The sequence below is a fragment of the Nelusetta ayraudi genome, unplaced genomic scaffold, assembly GCF_046127955.1.
Source record: "Nelusetta ayraudi isolate G7.1 ecotype Tasmania unplaced genomic scaffold, CSIRO-AGI_Nayr_v1 ptg000042l, whole genome shotgun sequence".
Lineage (NCBI taxonomy): Eukaryota > Metazoa > Chordata > Actinopteri > Tetraodontiformes > Monacanthidae > Nelusetta > Nelusetta ayraudi.
The window spans coordinates 16,669,463-16,688,211 of NW_027466092.1; the positions used below are offsets into that span (position 1 = coordinate 16,669,463).

Consider the following 18,749-nt stretch of genomic DNA (forward strand, 5'->3'; position numbering starts at 1 on the left):
TCTTAACCATGAATATGCATTTAATTCCGTTTGACTCTTAACCATAAATATTAAGGTAATTTATTATTATTATTATTATTATTATTATTATTATTATTATTATTATTATTTTGGTATTATTAATGATTGGTATTATAAATAACCAATCATTCAAAGTACGATTATATTGGCACCGTTTGCGCTATTTTTAGCCTACAGTCGGAGAGGAAATCATGTTGAGGCGGTGATAAAGCCATCGATGGGCGGGGCTGTAACGGGCGAGCTGGCCGCCGGTCGGTGCCGATAGTTGACGGAGGAGTAACGGTGATATCAGTCACTTCCCGAGCAGAGCAGCACGTCACCATGGGCTGGAAGCGACTCTCTTTGTGCCTGACATGGGGTAGGTTAACTTTTCGCATTTTTTAAATACGAATAAAACCACTTAAAGTCAAAAGTTAAGATCGAAATGATTGTCGTACTCTCATATGTTTCATGTTAAAACGATGCAGGACAGACAGGAAGCTTTTGTGCAACACGGTTGTTGTAAAGTAAATTACTCAAACATGTTCGGGGAACATTTTTTAGTGATAGGATCACGCTTATTTCGTTCATTTTAGTCGGTTTGTCATTTTAATGTATCGGGTTTTTTTTATCATGGAGCGTCTATACTATACCATACGCCATTGAGACGTAAATATTGATGGTTTGTTGAACGTACAGTGGTTTGCCTGGCGCACACCTCCGACGTGCTGTCTCACGTGAAGGACTACGAGGTGGTCAGACCTCGGAGACTTCCGGCCAGGTGGAAGAGGAGCCCGCAGCTCGGTCAGGTGAGGGGACCACTCCCTCCTCTCTCACTGTGACAGCAGGTGGCGTTAATGCGACGGACTAATGACGGGAGTGTTCGGGGGATCAGAATCGGAACTCTTTATTGCCAACGTTCGGGCGCTCATTTCAAGTGGGACTCAATCAGCAAATTAACCATCACACAGAATTACAACTTTTAAGTTTCGTGTTAAAGTTATCATTTTAGTTGAATAAATTACCGCTCACACTTCTTCAAGTTCCAATCCTTTCATATCAAAGCTGTTTGATAATATACCGCCTTGTAAAGATGCAACTTACTCTACGTTTTTCAAAGAAAACCGGCAGAGCATTTTCCTTTTTTGTTCATTTTCTCTTATTGCTACTTTTGTCACAGTAATGGTTTACATTTAACGGTCAATTTTCAGCCATATCCTGATACTGTTCGATATGAGTTGGCTCTTGGAGGAAGAAACCATACGATTCATCTTGAAAAAAACAGGTTAATGCAGTTTCATTTTGTTATCAATTTTGTTATTTGAATATTTTCTATGAATGCTCAAACACTTTTCGGTATATGCCAGAGGTTTCTGACTTTCCTTGTGTCCGTCTTTAGGAATCTCTTTGGGAGTGATTACACAGAAACACACTACTCGGAAGATGGGAAACGTATAACCTTTTTACCTGAAATGGTAATATTTCTCACGAAGTTCACTGAGTTTCTGTAAACTTCCTCTAAAGTTGCAAGATTTGTAAAGGTTACGTCAGAGGATATTGAGTTCAGGTGAACAAACGTAGAATTACTAATGAAGATTGATGACATCTGTGTTAGCTGTTTCCAATAAGTCCTTTTTGACATTTTTTTTTAAGTTAAAGTTGATTCATTGTAAAGCTTTTCTGCCCAAATTCATATTTTTTTTTTATCCTCTCATGTTAAAGGTTTAGTTTTTTTTAGTTTTTTTTTTTTATTATTATTGTTACAATTACAAAAATACGACAAACACCAACAAAGTTTTTTTTTTCTTTTACTTCTAAAATAAGTGTTTTGGGATAAATGTATATATAAACTTTTTTTTCTAATTGGGTGCATATTGTATGTGGAAATTTTTTTTTTAAAGTATTTGGGAAAAAAAATTATATGTAAGCCTCCCCCACATTTTAACGGATTAAGATAGCATATCAAACAAGTGGAAGTTTTAAAATCAAGGGTTTTTTTTGTACACAAATGAATAAATGTTTTAGCCACAATGATTGCTTGTCTCCATTCAGGAACACTGCTACTACCAAGGCCACTTTGAAGGCATTAAAGACTCTTCAGTCAGCGTCGGCATGTGTTCAGGGATCAGGTGAGGAATTCCATTCCATCCACTTCCTCTCGTGTTAAGGTCTCGGGAACGCGCAGGGTCATCGTGTCCAGATAAAGGTTTCTGACACCTGCACATTGGAATTAAAGAAAGCAGTCAGCGATAAGAGATCCAGCATGAAGGGAAAAGCAGTCTGTTCCCAGCATGTGTTTTGGAATTTGCATTCACGCCACCTCATCTCATATCAGGTACAAACAGATTCTTTTCCCTCTCATTTCCTGTCTCTGCAGTGGCTTCTTGCGAGCCCGGCAGCAGGTTTATCTAATCGAGCCTCTGGGCCAGTCTGAGGACGGTGAACACGCCGTGTACAGACCGGAGCAGCTGAAGGTCGGCAGCCAGCCTGGCTATGGCGCCACCTCTAACCCCACCTCCAACACCACCTCTAGGCTGTTTGACAGGGAACAGGCCCCCCGGCCTGCCGCTCTCCTCGGATCCAGATCGCAGGTCAGTGCCATGTCTTAATGTCATTTATCTCAGATATTTAAAATGACACTCAAACATCTGTCTGTCTCTCAATGTTTGCAACCTGCAAAAACAGAGCTGCTGCTGTACACTGTCATGTACGTTCTATTTTAATAAATCACTATTCGCGGATCAGAACTCTTACTCGGCAAGATTTGACATTTTTCATCCATGGCTACATCTGTGTAACATGCAAGGCAAATTTAAACAGAAAATGATGCTACATTTTACCTCAGCTGTCCACAAACATTTGGCTACAAAACTGAGAAGTTTCTCCTTCTGTATGTGTGTATACATCTCTATGTGTATTCATCTTCAAATTCATATAAAATGTTGTGCTTGTTTAGACTTCCGGCCATCTTTATGTGTTTTCCCTGCCAGTTGTTTTTCTTTGTTTTGTTGTATTTGATTGTTCTCTGTTTAGTACATTATTTATTTCACTTACTTTTATGACAGTGAAGCAAGTCTGTTGTAAAGGGCACAAAACAACAGGTTTTACTTCAAGTATTTTTCTAATAAAATCTAGGCATCTAAAAAAAAAAAAGTCAGTTTATAACTAAAAGCATTCGCTTGGAGTTATATTTTAATGCTTCATTATGCTGATTTATAATAACATCTTCTGTTTAAAACATGTTTGCTTTCCATTTCCCATTAGAAGCTGAAATCCATCAAAGGCCCCAGCAGGTTTGTTGAGCTCTTTGTGGTGGTGGACAATACTGAGGTAACTTTTAACAATTTGATCAAGTTTCATATTATATATATTACATAAGTTTAGATAGTGTTATGGCTAAATGAATCTGATTATGTCTGTCTTGACTGTTCCTCCAGTGTGAGCAATATGGAAGCCAGACCAGATCTCGAATTTTGCAGGTTATAAATCACGTCGACCTGGTAAGTGAGCGCGTCCTTGCTTCGCTACTGAAGCAGATTGACAGCAATAGAAACAAAACAAAACGTTTTGCTTCGTGTCCCTGCAGCTATACCGACCTCTCAACATGCGAGTGCTGCTGGTGGGCCTGGAGATGTGGACGCACAAAGACCTCATTGACATTGACGTCAACCCGGAGACGACCCTGGACAACTTCCTGCTGTGGCGCCGGACCGACCTCCTGAAGAGGAGAAAGCACGACACGGCCCAGTTTGTGACGTGAGCCGACACGCGCCGGTGCGCCCAGGTATGAACCAGCGAGCAGAGTGCCGGTTGTGACCCGCCGTGTCCTCCCCCGCAGGGGCAAAGACTTTGACGGAGACACAGTCGGACTGGCCAACAAGTTTGCCATGTGCACCGAGAACTCCGGCGGGGTGAATCAGGTCGGTGCTGCTGACTCACGCTTCATCTGCGGACTGCGATGGCAGCGGCCGTTTGCTGGCTGACGCCCAGTGTGTTTCTGCCACAGGATCACCATGACAGCCCCATCGGCCTCGCCTCCACCATCGCGCACGAGATGGGACACAACTTCGGCCTGTCCCACGACGCCCCCGGCTGCTTGTGCCACCCGTCCCACGGCAATGAGGACTGCGTCATGGCGGATAAGCTGAGGTCGCTGCGCTCGGTGTCAGTCGGTGCCTTTGCTTTTGTCCACCTTTGTCAAGCTGACATCACTGCGTCCCACCACCAGGACAGGAAGTCAGACCTTCCCAGAGTTCTTCAGCGACTGCAGCATGGACCAGTTCACTGAGTTCATGAACCGGGCTCAGCCCACCTGCCTCTCTCAACCAGCCAGCTCCGTCAGGGTCATCGCCGTGGGCCCTCTCTGTGGCAACGCCCTGCTGGACGCCGGGGAGGAGTGCGACTGCGGCACTGCCGAGGTAGAAGATTAGACACACTGCACGTTTTAAAATGATCCTGCGGGTGCAGGAAGAGACCCTCGGCTTGTGCTTTCTCGCTGAGCGGTGTGCTTTCCTGTGTGTGAGAGAGCGCTACTAATAAAAGCTATGGTTGCGATGAGTCAGAGCTGCAGCGTGCGTCTCTCTGGAATGTAAATTGTTTTCCCGTGCGCTCACATCTGATCGAGGAGAGAAAGAGTCCCGAGTGCATTTGAGATTCAGATCTGTTTACAAGACTGATCTGGAGTGTTTGTTGGCCAGGAATGCAGGAACCCCTGTTGCGATGCCTCAACTTGTCGCCTGACAGAAGGATCGCAGTGCGCTCACGGACAGTGCTGTGAAAAGTGCCAGGTACGTCCTCACCAGCAGCCGGTGTTTGGTCTAAAAGACCACAATGTTTCCCACATTTGGGAAATTTACAGAATTACAGCAACATTTAGTGCAATAGAGAAAAAAATATGAATTCAATAGAAATAAAGAAGTAAAATAAACTATTTATAGAGTAAGGAATATAAATAAGTGTTGCTACACAACTACATTTTTAGGAATTGGAAGCTTTGCTGTCATTGACTGTAATTGAACAGGGTAGAAAAACACACTGCTGCTGCTCCATGTGCATGATGAATGTACATGGGGCAGCTATTGCTACAGTGTAAAGGATATGGTGTCCTAAAAAAACATTTTGAGTTTTTTTATTAAATTTCTGATCACATCCTTGATTCAATCATGCTGAGGCTAGAAGGTTTAGTCAATGGTGTGAAATACACAGGCCAATTATAAACTGAGCTATTGAATGACATTCTGCTCAAACGTCTTGGTTTCTTTGTTTGTTGTTTGTTGTTGTTGATTTTCTTTTCTTCAACCTGCAGCTGAAACAGACAGGAAGTGTGTGCAGAGCGTCGGCCGGTAAATGCGACCTGCCTGAATACTGCACGGGAGCGTCTCAGGACTGTCCTGACGACAGCTTCGAGATGAACGGCAAACCGTGCTACAACCAGGCCGAGGGCTACTGCCACGATGGCCAGTGTCCCACACACCAGCAGCACTGCTGGAGGCTGTTTGGACAAGGTACACCAGTACACCCGGCACACCCGGCACACCCGGCACACCCAGCACTGCAACATAGCTGCTTCGTTTCCTCTAATGCTAGCAGGATGTTGTGTAAACAGTCTATATTTAGTCTGTCCTTCAACTACGGAGTCAAATGCAAAACAGTTGCCACATATAACAGTTTAGACATCGATGGATGTCACGAATTGCACCCTCACAACGATTTATGCATCTCAAATTGAAGTGTGTCACTTCTGCTGTTATGGTTGATCAATAAGAGAAGGATGGTCAGCCATTGGCTACAGTTGATGTTCAGTGGCCTACAGCAACAACACTTGATTAGAACCACAACAAACAAACGAAACCTGACCCATCCAGTCACCCTCCTTTGAAGAACAGAGGCAGGAATTATGACCACTGTCCGGCAGTGACAATAACATGTTGTTGGATGTGTGGACAGTTGTATCAGAGGTACAGTATTGGCTATTCCTTCTCTCTACTACTGATTGGCCATGGCGAGAGTTCAGATAAAAACACTATGGAGCAATGCCATGTGTCAAATGTGATCCTCGTACTATTGCCAAGTCACTCTAGTGATGAAGCCATTAGATTGGCCTGTTTCAAACTGAAGGCTCCTCCAGTCACCTTCCAGTTAGGTGGGAAGGTGCCCAGCCCTCCATGCCGCTGTGGATGACACAGATTTTAATGCTGCAGTCCTGCCCAACCGTCTCGCCAACCTCCAACAAACTGTCTTAATCATTGACAAATTTCAGTGGATACCTCAAGCGATCTGCTTATCTTACCTGTCAGGAGGCCGGAGGTAATAGGATGAGAAAACGACCGCTATCTGAAACACCACAGAAGGAGACCAGGCAGACAAAGCTGCTGCATCAGTGGTTGCTTTAGATGATTGAAAATGACTTTGGAAGGACCCTCCACTTGCATTCTGTATCATTGTGTTTAAGATGCCATCTGACACGTCAGGTTACATGGCTCTTTTAATAAAATCACACTCTTCGAGTTTTGATTAACCAATTTGAATGCCCACTTTGCCCACCCACTCCCCACTCTCCCACTGTGAAGCCATTTCCAGAGGACTAACTCTGACTATCTGCTGTTGCCAGGTGCCGAAGTGGGACCGGACATGTGCTTTGACCTGAACAGGATGGGCAAAGAGGGAGCAAACTGTGGGCGGAGCAGATCTGGCTACACCCCCTGCACTAGACAGTACGTATCAACAGCACTCCCACCTTTCTGCTCCAGCTCCACTTTAAAGGGACACGACTCACGGCTCATCCAAACATCATCGTCCATCTGTCCATTATTTGGCCAGCCAGACCCCCCTTCAACTAGCAATACATTTTAGCCAATCAAACATTCCTACACACTAGTTGAGTCTTTGCTTTGGTTGCTTGAACTTCATGGCTTTGTGCTGCGGACAGTGTTTTTAATAACCACTTTGCAGTTGACATCACTTGGTTCCAGTAGTGTGGTGCAAGATGCAGAAGCAAGGCAGAAGGAGATCATAGGCAGCAGAAGCAGTCTGGACACGAACCCACACATCTCTTTTGTTTTGTTGTTAATTTAAAGTTACTTAACATGAGTCAACTGATCCTTGACTTTGTGGCAGTGAAGTTAATCTATTTGCTTTGTTGGACTTCATAGCTCTACAAATGAAAAAACAGTGCATATTTTACAAGGCATGTAACGTCTGATGCTGGTTGAGTTTGTTGATCTGTCTGGATTTTTTTATTTAGCCAGAAAGGCCACAATGACATGATAAGTATTTGCTGGCAAAGGGAGACAGGAGCCCATAGAACACAGTGAAACCAAACATGAAAGACCAACACGTCATCGCATTAGTATTACACTCACAAAGAATCCAGTTTAGTTCAAATAAGCACTGACGAGTACTGACGAGTGTTATCCTCCGGCTTCTCTTGGCTGCTGTACAGGAGGGGGAGTCAGTCGACTCCTACAGTGAACCTCCAGCACATGTGGCGATGTTCTGTTTACATCAGGGGTGGGCAAACTTTTTGACTGGTGGGCAGCAGCAGATGGATGGATGGATTTTGGTGACCCACCTCATAGGAGAAAAAAAACATTTCATCGCATGGGTAGAAAACAGCTGCCTCACAGCAAGAAGGTTGTAGGTTCGATTCTGGGCCTGGGGTCTTTCTGTGTGGAGTGTTGCATGTTCTCCCTGTGTCTGCGTGGGTTCCCTCCAGGTTCTCCTGCTTCCTCCCACACTCCAAAAGCATGCATCTGAGTTGAATTGAACACTCTAAATTGTCTGTAGGTGTGTGTGTGAGTGTGAATGGCTGTTTGTCTCTATGTGGCCCTGCGATGAACTGGCCACTTGTCCAGGGTGTAACCCTGCCTTCACCCTATGACAGCTGGGAGAGGCTCCAGCAGACCACTGTGACCCTGAGTACAGGAAGAAGCGGGGATGGAAAATGGATGGATGGATGGATGTAGAAAATGTGCTTGATATCAATTGAAAATGAACAAAAGTGTTACAACAATATTTGTGTCTTTGAAGCCCCAGGGTGTTTAGCTCTTTATTGAAATGACTCTTAAAACACTGGAAAAATGGATGAAATACAGCTATTCTATTACTTAGTTACTATTAATGTACTTCAAGTTCGGAGGGCCGGATCAAAAAGCTTAATGGGCCGTAGTTTGCCCCTGCCTGATCCAGTGTCCAAGCTAGCACAATATGGACGGTCCTCCATCTCTGCCACAGTGGGTCTCTACTATCACCTGGATCTCGTGCGCAGTCAGACTGACTGTCAACAACAACAACAACACAATGCAGTCCCACGATTAGTTTGCCCTGCTTTGTTTGTCTGTAGGAATCTCAAGTGCGGCTCCATGTTCTGCATCAGGGGAGGCGAGTCCATCAGCGGCAAACGAGCCGTCTTCAACCGGGCCAGCGTGGAGTGCAAGCTGGCGGTGGACGATGACAAGACCAGGAACATCGACATGGTGCCAAAGGGAACCAGATGTGAACCAAATAAGGTAAAGCCTCTGCAGAGACCTGTCAGACGGAGCCCTGTTGCTCGGGTTGGGTGTTTTGGTCAGTTTTTTCCTTTCAAACGTGTGTGTTCAGGTCTGCCTCGACAACAGGTGTGTGGACGTGTCGGTGTACGGACTGAGGGAGCAGTGCGAGAAGAAATGCAACAACAATGGGGTGAGGGATTTGCTGCAAGGCTGTTTACCCTTCCACCCGAGCCACCCGATTTATCCTGGCTTGTTTGTTTTTTAAAAAAGGTGTGCAACCACAAGAGAGAGTGCCACTGCAACCCCGGCTGGGCTCCGCCCTTCTGCGACATCCAGTACGCAGACTTACCCCAAGGTACAAGAAACCCTCCTCTGAACTCATTTTGGGGAAGTTGCTCTGCGTGTTGCATCGGGTTCTCAGAACGGGAAAGACACTCGCTTTTGCATGAGGAGTTGAGTGTGAAGAGTGCAGCTTGCAGGGGGATTGTGCAATTGTTCCGGCTTCCAGCGAACACCAACAGAGGCGGGGGAGAGTCTTGCGCTGAGAAGAACAAAAGTAGCGAAAGACTTGCGGTTTCCCAGGCGGACTCGCATGCAAGAGCTGGTGAAACGCACGTGTTTCCTGCACGCACCTCGATGAACGTTGATCAGAGATGACCAGAAGTTGATTGGTCAGAACATGAGAGATCACAATTCTGTTTGGATGGATTCACAGTGAAGGGTTTGGTTAGTGTAGGGTCAGTCAGATGCACCACAGTGATCGACTAACTGGAGGTGTTGTTCAAGCTCTGGCCACATGGCAGCGTCCAGCCTGCAGCCTTTACAAGCTGGCAGCAGCTTCCTGTTTTTTTTATGTCCCATCTACAACCTTGGCCCCTGCATCCGCCTCTTTACCCTCCCAGGACGGCCACACCCAGAGCAGCTGGCCGTCGTTCAGGGAGAAAGAGCTCTCCAAGGCGCCGTCACTGAAGTGCGTTGTGTCGTTTGCGCAGGTCAGAGTGAGTTAATGGCCATCGTGGGCGGCGTCCTGGCCGCCGCGCTGCTGATCGCCGCCGTCATCGTTGCGCTCGTGTGCTACAAGAAGAGCAAAAGGAAGAAATACACCTCCAAGAGGTGAGATTTTCACAAACCTTCAAATCTCCTTTGTGTTTATTTTCTCTCTATTTTTTTTTTAATGTTTGTGGTCCTGAATGAAGCGTGTGTTCCAGGAAAGTTTACTCGGCTCCCGACAAGCTGAACCCGATGTTCCAGGAGCAGAGCGGGAAAGACAGATTCCAGATCAGCCAGCCCACTTTCAAGGAAACGACGGCCTCGCAGGCCTGCACCCCTCTGATCCTGGCCCCCAGCAGACCTCCACCGCAGGTACACTCACACGGAGGGAAGGAATGAGTCGCGTGAGAACACATTTCTCCACCGTCCACCATGACGACGCCTTTATTGTCTCCCCCCCCACAGCCGCCCAAAAAAATCCCTGCGATGTCGAGCCCATCACAGACTGAGCCGGTGAGCTTAATAATAATAATAATAATAATAATAATAATAATAATAATAATAATAATAATAATAATACATTTCATTTATAAGCGCCTTTCTGACACTCAAGGACACTTTACTAATACAATAAAACAACAGATAAAAGCTACACACTGTAATCAGTATTAATAATTAATGAAATAGAATAAAACTAAAAAGCAATAGAAATGGAAATGGAGTTAAACTGAAAAGGCGAATCTGAACTGAGAGGTTCTGAGTCTGAGTCACTCTTTGTGTCCACGATAGACATCTTCCTCATCGGTGATCTGGAGTGCGTGAGGTCACAATGAACAATGAATTCTAACCAACACTCTCCTCTGTTGCAGAAACAACCTCAGCCTCCGTCCAAACCTCTACCACCTCTGAATAAAACACAGGTCAGTCACAACCACTGCATAACCAAGACATTAACACCAGTGCAAATATTGGATGTGGATGGTCGAGCGGAGCTAGCTAGCACCTACTAGCCACCTAGCATGGCTGTGCATGGAGGTCACAGCCATGCACATAAACTCACAGACACACAAAAATATGTGGAGCAGTAGTCGCCCTAGTAAAGGTTTTCCAGAGCTGAACTTAGAACCACATATTTCCTTTATATACTGAGCTGAATCACGGCAGTGACTCAAAAAGGCATTTACGGTTAACCATCTTGGTTCCTCTTTAGTTTTTAGTTTTTCACCCCATTATGAGTAAACTTTTTAAACTTTCGTTTGCTGCCACGACTCACCAACATGTGCTAGCTTTTAATTCTCAGTAGGCTGTAGAACAACGAGCTTCACTGGGAACTAAACTGGCAACTGGTGTTAGCAGTCATCAGCTGCTGTTATTCCAGTGAACCCCCCGCCCCCTTCCCCGCTGTGTGTGTTCTGGCTCCAAATGGCAACTAACACAATAACGCAACTGAAGAACTTTTTTTTGTTTCACACTTTGTGTTTCAGCTTAAGGCTGTCAAACCGCCAGCACCGCCGGTCTCTGCTGTGAAGCCCAGTCCTCCAGCTGTGGTCAGGACGAAACCCGGCGCCCCGCCGCTGCCTCCAGCTAAGCCCCCGCCTCACAGACTCACACGTAGCTCTCCTTAGAGTGAATGACCAGAGCTCCTCTTGTCAAGGACCACAGGTGGAGACGGTGTACGGCTGTGGTGGTGTGACTGAGGGGAGGTGATTTGGAGGGATTCACAGACTCTTGTTTGTTTGTTCTGCTCCTTTTTAAAGGTTCCCTTATTGAAGCCATTGTCCAACATCTTGGTTCTTCATTCCACATTCCAATGGAGCGGCTTTGCTCCTATGGAGTTTGGAATGAAGAGCTCAACAAAAACAAACTTGAAAGCTGAAACTGGCGCTTTGTTTTACCTTCCACGTGTTTCCTGCAGAGGGCAGAACTAACACCTGGGTGGGTGTTAGTAACTTGGGAGAGGTTTCACTGAGGCACCAGTGCTCTTTGTGACATCACAAAGTGCTGATTTCAAGATTCCAAGAACTGTGCACTTAAGCACATGCATTCCTTTAAATGGAATGAAAAAGGAAGTGGACTCATTTCTGGTAGGTTGATTGAGAGGTTCCTGCATTTATCCAAATTTGGGGCCTTTAAATAAAACTAGAACTGTACTGTAATTGTTTTGTTATTGCACTTTTATGACCAGGAGGATGGTACTCCTGTGAAAACAACCTAAATATCTATTTAATGTTCTTTTTAGGGACTGCACAAATTATGGGCTGAAAGATGACTTTGTGCATAAATCATGATACAATTTGTGTACAAAGTGTGTAAAAACCTGAGCACAAACCCCACAGGATTATAACTCAAATATTTGAATACAAACAGCTAGCTAGCCAAGACTTTAGCATTCTAAACAACACTTTTGAAGCAAATCTGAGCAGTTGATGCGCAATTAAATAGTCCTGTTGGACTCATCATTTTATGTCAAATACATAGTAGAACCGAATGGCATTTGTAACCCTCCTCACTGCAATAGTTTTCCTGAAGTGTCTAAAGCCAGTGCCTTCTGAAGGTTTCTTCTCACACAGTACTTGAATGTAACGCTCGGATTTCACGTTTCTGCTTTTAAACTGGCTTCGAACAATAAGGTGTGAGCAGCTGGCAGCCATGAGTAATGCTCAGGTTTAGTTTGAGTTTTTTTTTGTTTATTTTTGTTAAGTGGATGTGGTTCTCTCCTGTTCAGAGATCATTTTTAACGCATTTTAGTCTGAAATGCAAGCAACCATAATGGAAATGAAACAGATTTGTATTATCTGACTGAATGTAACAAAATAAAATGATTTTTATTTAAAACACATTTGTGTAAATGCAATTAATTACAACAGTGTGATAGGATGTTCATCAGATGTTACGCAATTAGTGAAAAGACAGGTGAGCCAGTTCTTCATTTACAGCTGATTGCAATGCAGAGTAATAACTGCCATTTGTGGTTCTTCATCTGAAATACGAGCTGTAGGAACGCCCTGAAAGGTCCTGTTATTCCAGCCAACGTTAACGCTTAATGTGCAGCTATGCGTCTCTGAGGAAATGGGCCGGCAGTGAGTCAGACCTCTGCAGCTGCACAGTCCCAGCGTGATGTCCCACCATCCGGATTTCCCGCTCAGCCACCATAAAGCACGACGGGTTTCGTGATAGTATTATTTATACAGTGCTGCTCAGAATTACTGTGGAAGATGAATCAGGACTTTGTAACAGGAAGTCACAAGAAAGGCGGGGCTACTGGGTCGATATTTGCCTGAAGAACAATTTGAAACGTTATACTTTCAATATCAAGGACGTTTGTATTGCCGCACTATTGTGGTCCAGACAACAGTATTTCCAGGCATTTCCTGTCCCTAGAGGATAACTCAGCGCTCACAACTGGGATAATTGTATTTGTACATAGTTCTATTCAGGCTTTAGTTAAAAATAAAGACAAAAAAATTCTAACTGACATGATATCCAAGACAAATTGCAATTCTATGCTTCTCTCAGGTGACTTTTTGTCAAATGTTTTTTTTTTTTATTATTTTATGCAAGTTTTGTATGTTATATTTTAAAAACAGGACAACTAAAATCAAATAGAAATGAGATTTGATTGTTTGTTGAGTATAATTGATTTTTGATTTTTTTTTATATTTTTTTTTTATTTCATGATAAGTTAGATTTTCCCCTCCCTTCACTTCAATATTTAATTCAATATTTGTTTTTTCCCCAAAAAACCTTTACGCTATATTTTGCAGAGGACACCAAGGTCAAGAACAGTTATGCAACAGTGGCGTGTTAGAAAAGGTCAAATGGAAACATTATGATTTTTTTTTTTACTGCACTGGTTCATGCTACACTGGGTTAATTATTTCATTGTTAAGTTGATAGTGACTACTTCATTTGTGAACTGTGGGTCAGAAAGATGTCTGCATTGGAAGGTCAGTAGACACTCTCACTAGAGTGGGACAAAGCCCTCCCTCATCAAGACATCCAGGGACATGTCACAAGACAGCAAAGGCACAGAACTGTGCAGAAAACTAGGAGTACATTTCCAAAAACTACAGTGCGATGCTAAAAAGCTAAGTCAGTGTGGTGAGAGGTTGGTGTTGTAAAAAAAAGCCCTGCTGATTAAAGAAATACCTTTTGACATTGAAACATTTGAAATCACTTTCCCGGAGCTCATCTCAGGGAAGAATGTGGGCCAGTGCCAGAGGCGGAGTGTTGGCCCGTGACTCGCTGTGAATCAGGAGCCAAGACACTTGTAAAACAACCGTTACACACTGTGTGTAGTTTGGTGAACAGCAGCTCTTTGTCTCTGCTTGCCGAGCGCTAACATCAGCGGTTGACTTGGCCCATTCTCAAGAAGCTGACGTGTGACGGTGTCTTTCAGGCTTCAGTCAGGTTGCAGACGTGAACTCCAGATCAGGAGGTTGGACAGAATATTAGTCACGATTAATGGGTCTGACCGCAGTTACACTCCAACGTGGGAATTTTCTTTTAGTGCTCTGGTGAAACTGTTGTTCTCAAGGCAGAGCTTCCTGGAGGGATGACGTGAATTGTCTGCTGTTTTAAAAGCCTATGATTTTCAACACACTATTGGATTTACGTGGCCTCCACGCTGCTGAATGCTGCCACTTACAGTTTAAACTGGAGCACGTTGCACCAATTTTAATCGTGCGTCTGCACTCAAGAGTTCATTTTAAGATGATTTAATTTGCTTTTAAATCTGTGAACAGTCAGGCCCTGCCACAGGTCAGCGGACCAGCTGCTCCTGGAGGCAGGGACGCATTTCACGCCTATAGGCCATCAGTGACGTCATAGTCCACCCTAACGCAAGCTAGCTGAAATGTGATTGGAGAAAAACTCTAGCATGGTATACGACAATGGAAGCAATGCAACCAAGTGGATATTATATAATGTGACAAGAACAGACGACAGAGAATAACCTTATTATCATATTTACAGGATAACATACTTTTCTAAGTATGGCTAGGTCAGCAGAGGAGGCCTTGCCTACCCTGACGGCCCGCCACTGCCTGGAGGTACCAAGGCTGTTGCAAGGTTTACAGGTCGTTGTTTGTTTGTTTGTTTTTTATCATTCACCCACAGCACTTTGATTCAGTCATTTTTAAATTGCGATAGAAAATGTAGGAGTCTAAAGATGGATTAATGAGGCAATTATGTTGGGGAGAAAAATCAACCTGACAATTTAGAATTTTAAATATTTTACTATTTAGGGATTACTCTAAAGCTGCTGCTAAGTAGCGTCCATCTATTTATCCCAACTCACTTTGGGTGAACTGAGTCATCACTTTGCTGAAGGACCACATACACAGAGGAACCAGGTTGGAATGAAAAACCTTCAGTGCTGTGGTGATGGCACAATGAGTAATGGACGCAGCTGCATGAAAGACTCAGCAACTGACCCAGAAATCACTTCCTGAAAAAGTCATTGAAAGACACAAAAAGAGGAAGAAAAAAAAAAAGCGGTGATTCATTGTTAGTCAGTTTGACATACATTCTTACTTTGGGCAAAAACCCTATTGTTGTCAGTGAGTGATAACCCTGACCAACTAAAACCAAGGGATTATTATTTAGCTGCCCCCAAATACAATTACCCACATGTTGACCTCATCCGTTGAGTACGTTACTTCCGCCGTTGAGCTCTTAGGAAATGACAGCATGCGACACTATGCCAAGTTGTGAATATTGCGGTTTGTGAGTGTGGAGTCTGTAAAATGACAGAACTCAGAGGCGGCTATCTGAGTTTAGCTACTGCTGTGAGCCGGCCCGGGCCTAGCAGCTAATGCTAACAGCACTCCCACAGGCTGCACACTGCGCACTGTAACATTAACGCAGGTGCACCATACCCGACGTCACAGCTGTTTGAAGGGTAAATGGAAAAAAAAGAAAGGAATGTTTATAGACCAATGTGCTTTAAAATAACAGAGAGAGAACTGGTAAAGTAGATATCAGTTTTAACTGAAGCCATGTGTGCGACCGCAGGTGTTTCCAATGGCAGCGGGTGCATCATCACTATTCATCTGTTCCACTTGACAATGGCAAAGTATGCATGTATTGTGTGCAAACTCTTTGTCATGTAAGAGCAGGGATGTTTTTTCTCACCTTCTCACTGTGGAGGTGTGTCTGTGTGTGGGTGGGTGTGTGCGTGAGGGTGGGCGTGTCACTGGGGATGAGTGGATTGATTAACATCACCTGCCCCTGCCTGGGTTTGTTAGTGAGTGAGTCAGGTCCAAAGCCAAAGGCCTCAAAACATGTCTGCCAGCCCAGAGAAATGTCGCCCCCTGTAGGCTGAGTTGAGCACTGCGTTAGAGAGAGCGCCCTCACTCCCTGCAGCAGATTACCTGAGCGACAGCACCTGGCTGCAGTTCTTCAGCAGAATCACTCTGCAGCTCAGTGTGAGTGCAGCAGGCAGCAGCGGAGGACACTGTTCAACTTTTCAAGCCACAAAGAAGCTACTGGTATGAACATGAACTGCTTACACTGACTGATATTGTAATTGAAAATGTTTATGTTTCTGTGTTACAAGATTTATTATTGAGATGAAATGATGGAAATTAGTCTTTTTTCTGCTGCTAAACATTTCTTTCATGTTGAAGTAACTGTTTAAGGTTCATACTATTTAAGTTAAAATCACGCTATAAAACCTGTTGATTACCTAAAATATTTAAAGTGACAATTAAAAAGATAGTGTGTTATTTAAATGTTGACTGTACATTTTTGTTTCCATTTGAAGGTTTACAACCTGGCACTCCTTCTTTTACAAGAAATAAAAATTGGAAAGAGGAAAAGAGTTGTTCCCTTGCATATTGAAGACTGACCAGGCCATTTCAAGGTGGGCAGAAGCTGAACGTACCAAGATTAACTTGGCAGTGAGGGTGAGGCAGGGTGCCTATCTTCCTGTTGACCGCAACCGTGTCTTAACATCTAAAGTCCTGCATGTTAAAAGGCCGACAGCTCGTCACAACAAAAAAACGGTCAATAAACTCCCATGTTCTGGCAGCACTGGCCTCATGTTTTCAGTTGGACTCCCGGGTCAGACACATCCCTGCACGCGACTATTTCAACATTGATAGCCATCCTACATTGCCAACAGATAGGGTTATGGATCCGACACTCATCTGCTCAGCTTTGTGCCTATAAGGCAACTGACCACTCTGCCATTTTGGATGCAGACCGTGAGTAGCATTGAATGAAATGATGGACCGCAGCACAACCCATGGTATATGAAACTCAGTTCTTGCATGCTGTGAAGTTTATTTGGGCCTGGACACAGCTGATGCTGGTTACTGCTGCGTTTTGGATGCACATGCTACCAGATACCATGGCTGCTGGTTAACATCATTGTCACCATATTGCTCAAACTGAATTAACCTGTGGAAGGAGCGAATCAGCTGTCATGCACATCAAAGTAGTAAGTTGGATGTGGATTGTGACGCATTCTCTCTGAATTTTGGATGGTGCACATTGATGGAGGTCCATATGAGTGAATAAAAAGCTGGTTCATGTGTGAGTGAATCAAAGGCTTGTTTAAATTCAAATGAAACTGATAATGATGAAACTGTCAAAAGAAAACTGATTCTAACTGGAAAGGTTCGGGCATATAAAGCTGAGAATCTTCAGAAAGGCTGCAAAGCAAGAGCGAATAAAATGAAAAGTGTTGTCATTGCTTTAAAGGAGCTAATGAGGAGTGATGATCACTCTCCACAGGTGCAAACGCAGTAGCCCATGTTGATGCAATTGCATGAGGAGGCAATTCCCTGACAAACAAAATGTTTGCAATAGAGAGATATTAGAGATACTGAAAATCCTCCGAGCTTGTCAACACATGAGCTCCAGCTTCATAGCAACATGTCCTCCGAAAAGGAACAGGATGGGTTTGCTGGAAAAACATTGAGGAAAATGCCTTGCTTGGACCACTACATGATGACATTCAGCCAAATGACGGCATCTCAAATGTTGGGAGCAAAGAATATGGGTCAAAAGCTGGGCCTTTCAAGGACTTCCCGCTCCTCTAATACCTTGTCCCGTGTCAAAGCAGAAGCTGAAATGGCTTCTCGTCTCACGTGTCAAGAACTGCTTCAGAAAAAGAAGGTCTGGATCAGCAGGAAGAGGAAAACAGAAAAAAGAAAGAGAGCTTTGAGCTTGAAGTGGAAATTGCAGCCGCTCAGGCTAGGGTGGATGTGTTGAGCGTCTCAGGAAGCAGAGTGAAAGGCAGCAAATCAGATGGCATGGAATCCTGCATGGCCAGAGGGGCTCGGACTGCTCTTCATGCTGAGGCTGATTCATTTGTGCCTGGTGGCCAAGGAGTATATGACAGTCAGATCACATCAAAGCTTCGTCTGACAAAGCCAGATGAGAGGAAAATGACCTTGGATGCAACATCTGAACTAGTCCAGCAGAGGTCGCCAGAGCTTGCGAGTACCGGTTATTGATAATGGTGACGCCATATTCTCCTTAATTGCAATGCAAAATGCAATTTCTGCACCCCTGGCACAACGACGTAACATCTGTCATCTGCCACAAAGAGAAATCCTAATGTTTGATGGAGATCCACTTCACTATCACGCCTTCATGAGAACTTTTGAACACAATGTAGAAGAGAGAACAAGTGATGCAAGAGACTACACTTCCTGCCACAGTACACCTGGGGACAACCACGAGAGCATGTTCGAAGCTGCCAACAAATGCCGGCAGATAGAGAATATCAAAAGGCAAAGGCTTTGTTGGAAGAACATCTCGGAAGTGAACAGCAGGTTGCTTCAGCTGATACGGACAAAGCGCCTTCATGGCCTGTGGTTAAATCAGAGGATGCTAAATCTCTCCAAGCATATGGTCTCTCCTTTAAGAGGATGTTGTAATGGGATGGATGGTGTTGAGTTTATGTCTGAGCTTAACATACCTGCAAACACGGTGATTGTGGTAATGAAGTTGCCCTACAGGCTAAGGGACAGATGGAGGGCAGTGGCCTCCGACATTCCAGAAACACCTCACCGCAGAGATACTTTTCCTGACATCATGGCGTTCACTGAGCGTCAAGTGAAAACTGCAGTTGAGCCCGTGTCTGGCAGCATACAGGATGCTCCGAAGACGATGCAAAGCAAAGACGTGCGCAACGATCACTAACAACGTCGCACACCAAACCAAGGGCGTAGCTTTGCAACTACGGCCACATCAGTTGATGGAAGGGAAGTGCAGGTGAGAAACGAAGGAGCCCCACTGGGCAAGAAGATCTGCCTG

General features: G+C 44.5%; 1 protein-coding gene across 2 annotated transcripts; it reads left to right on the top strand.

The window, feature by feature from the left end:
- The first annotated feature begins 225 nt into the window (after positions 1-225).
- On the top strand, positions 226-12,314 carry adam8b (ADAM metallopeptidase domain 8b). Of its 2 annotated transcripts, none has more exons than XM_076034969.1 (23): positions 226-379; positions 700-809; positions 1,212-1,285; positions 1,400-1,475; positions 2,053-2,129; positions 2,378-2,591; positions 3,265-3,330; positions 3,438-3,500; positions 3,587-3,756; positions 3,839-3,920; positions 4,007-4,149; positions 4,229-4,418; positions 4,698-4,787; positions 5,306-5,504; positions 6,611-6,713; positions 8,342-8,507; positions 8,599-8,679; positions 8,760-8,844; positions 9,482-9,602; positions 9,686-9,851; positions 9,945-9,992; positions 10,349-10,399; positions 10,964-12,314. In XM_076034969.1, the coding sequence occupies exons 1-23, from the start codon at positions 343-345 to the stop codon at positions 11,102-11,104; spliced, it is 2,553 nt and encodes an 850-aa protein (XP_075891084.1). In that variant the 5' UTR covers positions 226-342; the 3' UTR covers positions 11,105-12,314. The 2 variants fall into 2 exon arrangements, with proteins under 2 accessions (XP_075891084.1, XP_075891085.1); XM_076034970.1 differs by having other exon boundaries at positions 9,698-9,851.
- Positions 12,315-18,749: the final 6,435 nt, after the last annotated feature.

Coding starts and splice junctions, on each gene's coding strand:
- adam8b (XM_076034969.1), top strand. CDS start 343: ATGGGCTGGAAGCGACTCTCTTTGTGCCTGACATGGG. Junction 3,331..3,437: donor TGGTGGTGGACAATACTGAG/GTAACTTTTAAC, acceptor CTGTTCCTCCAG/TGTGAGCAATATGGAAGCCA. Junction 5,505..6,610: donor CTGGAGGCTGTTTGGACAAG/GTACACCAGTAC, acceptor TGCTGTTGCCAG/GTGCCGAAGTGGGACCGGAC.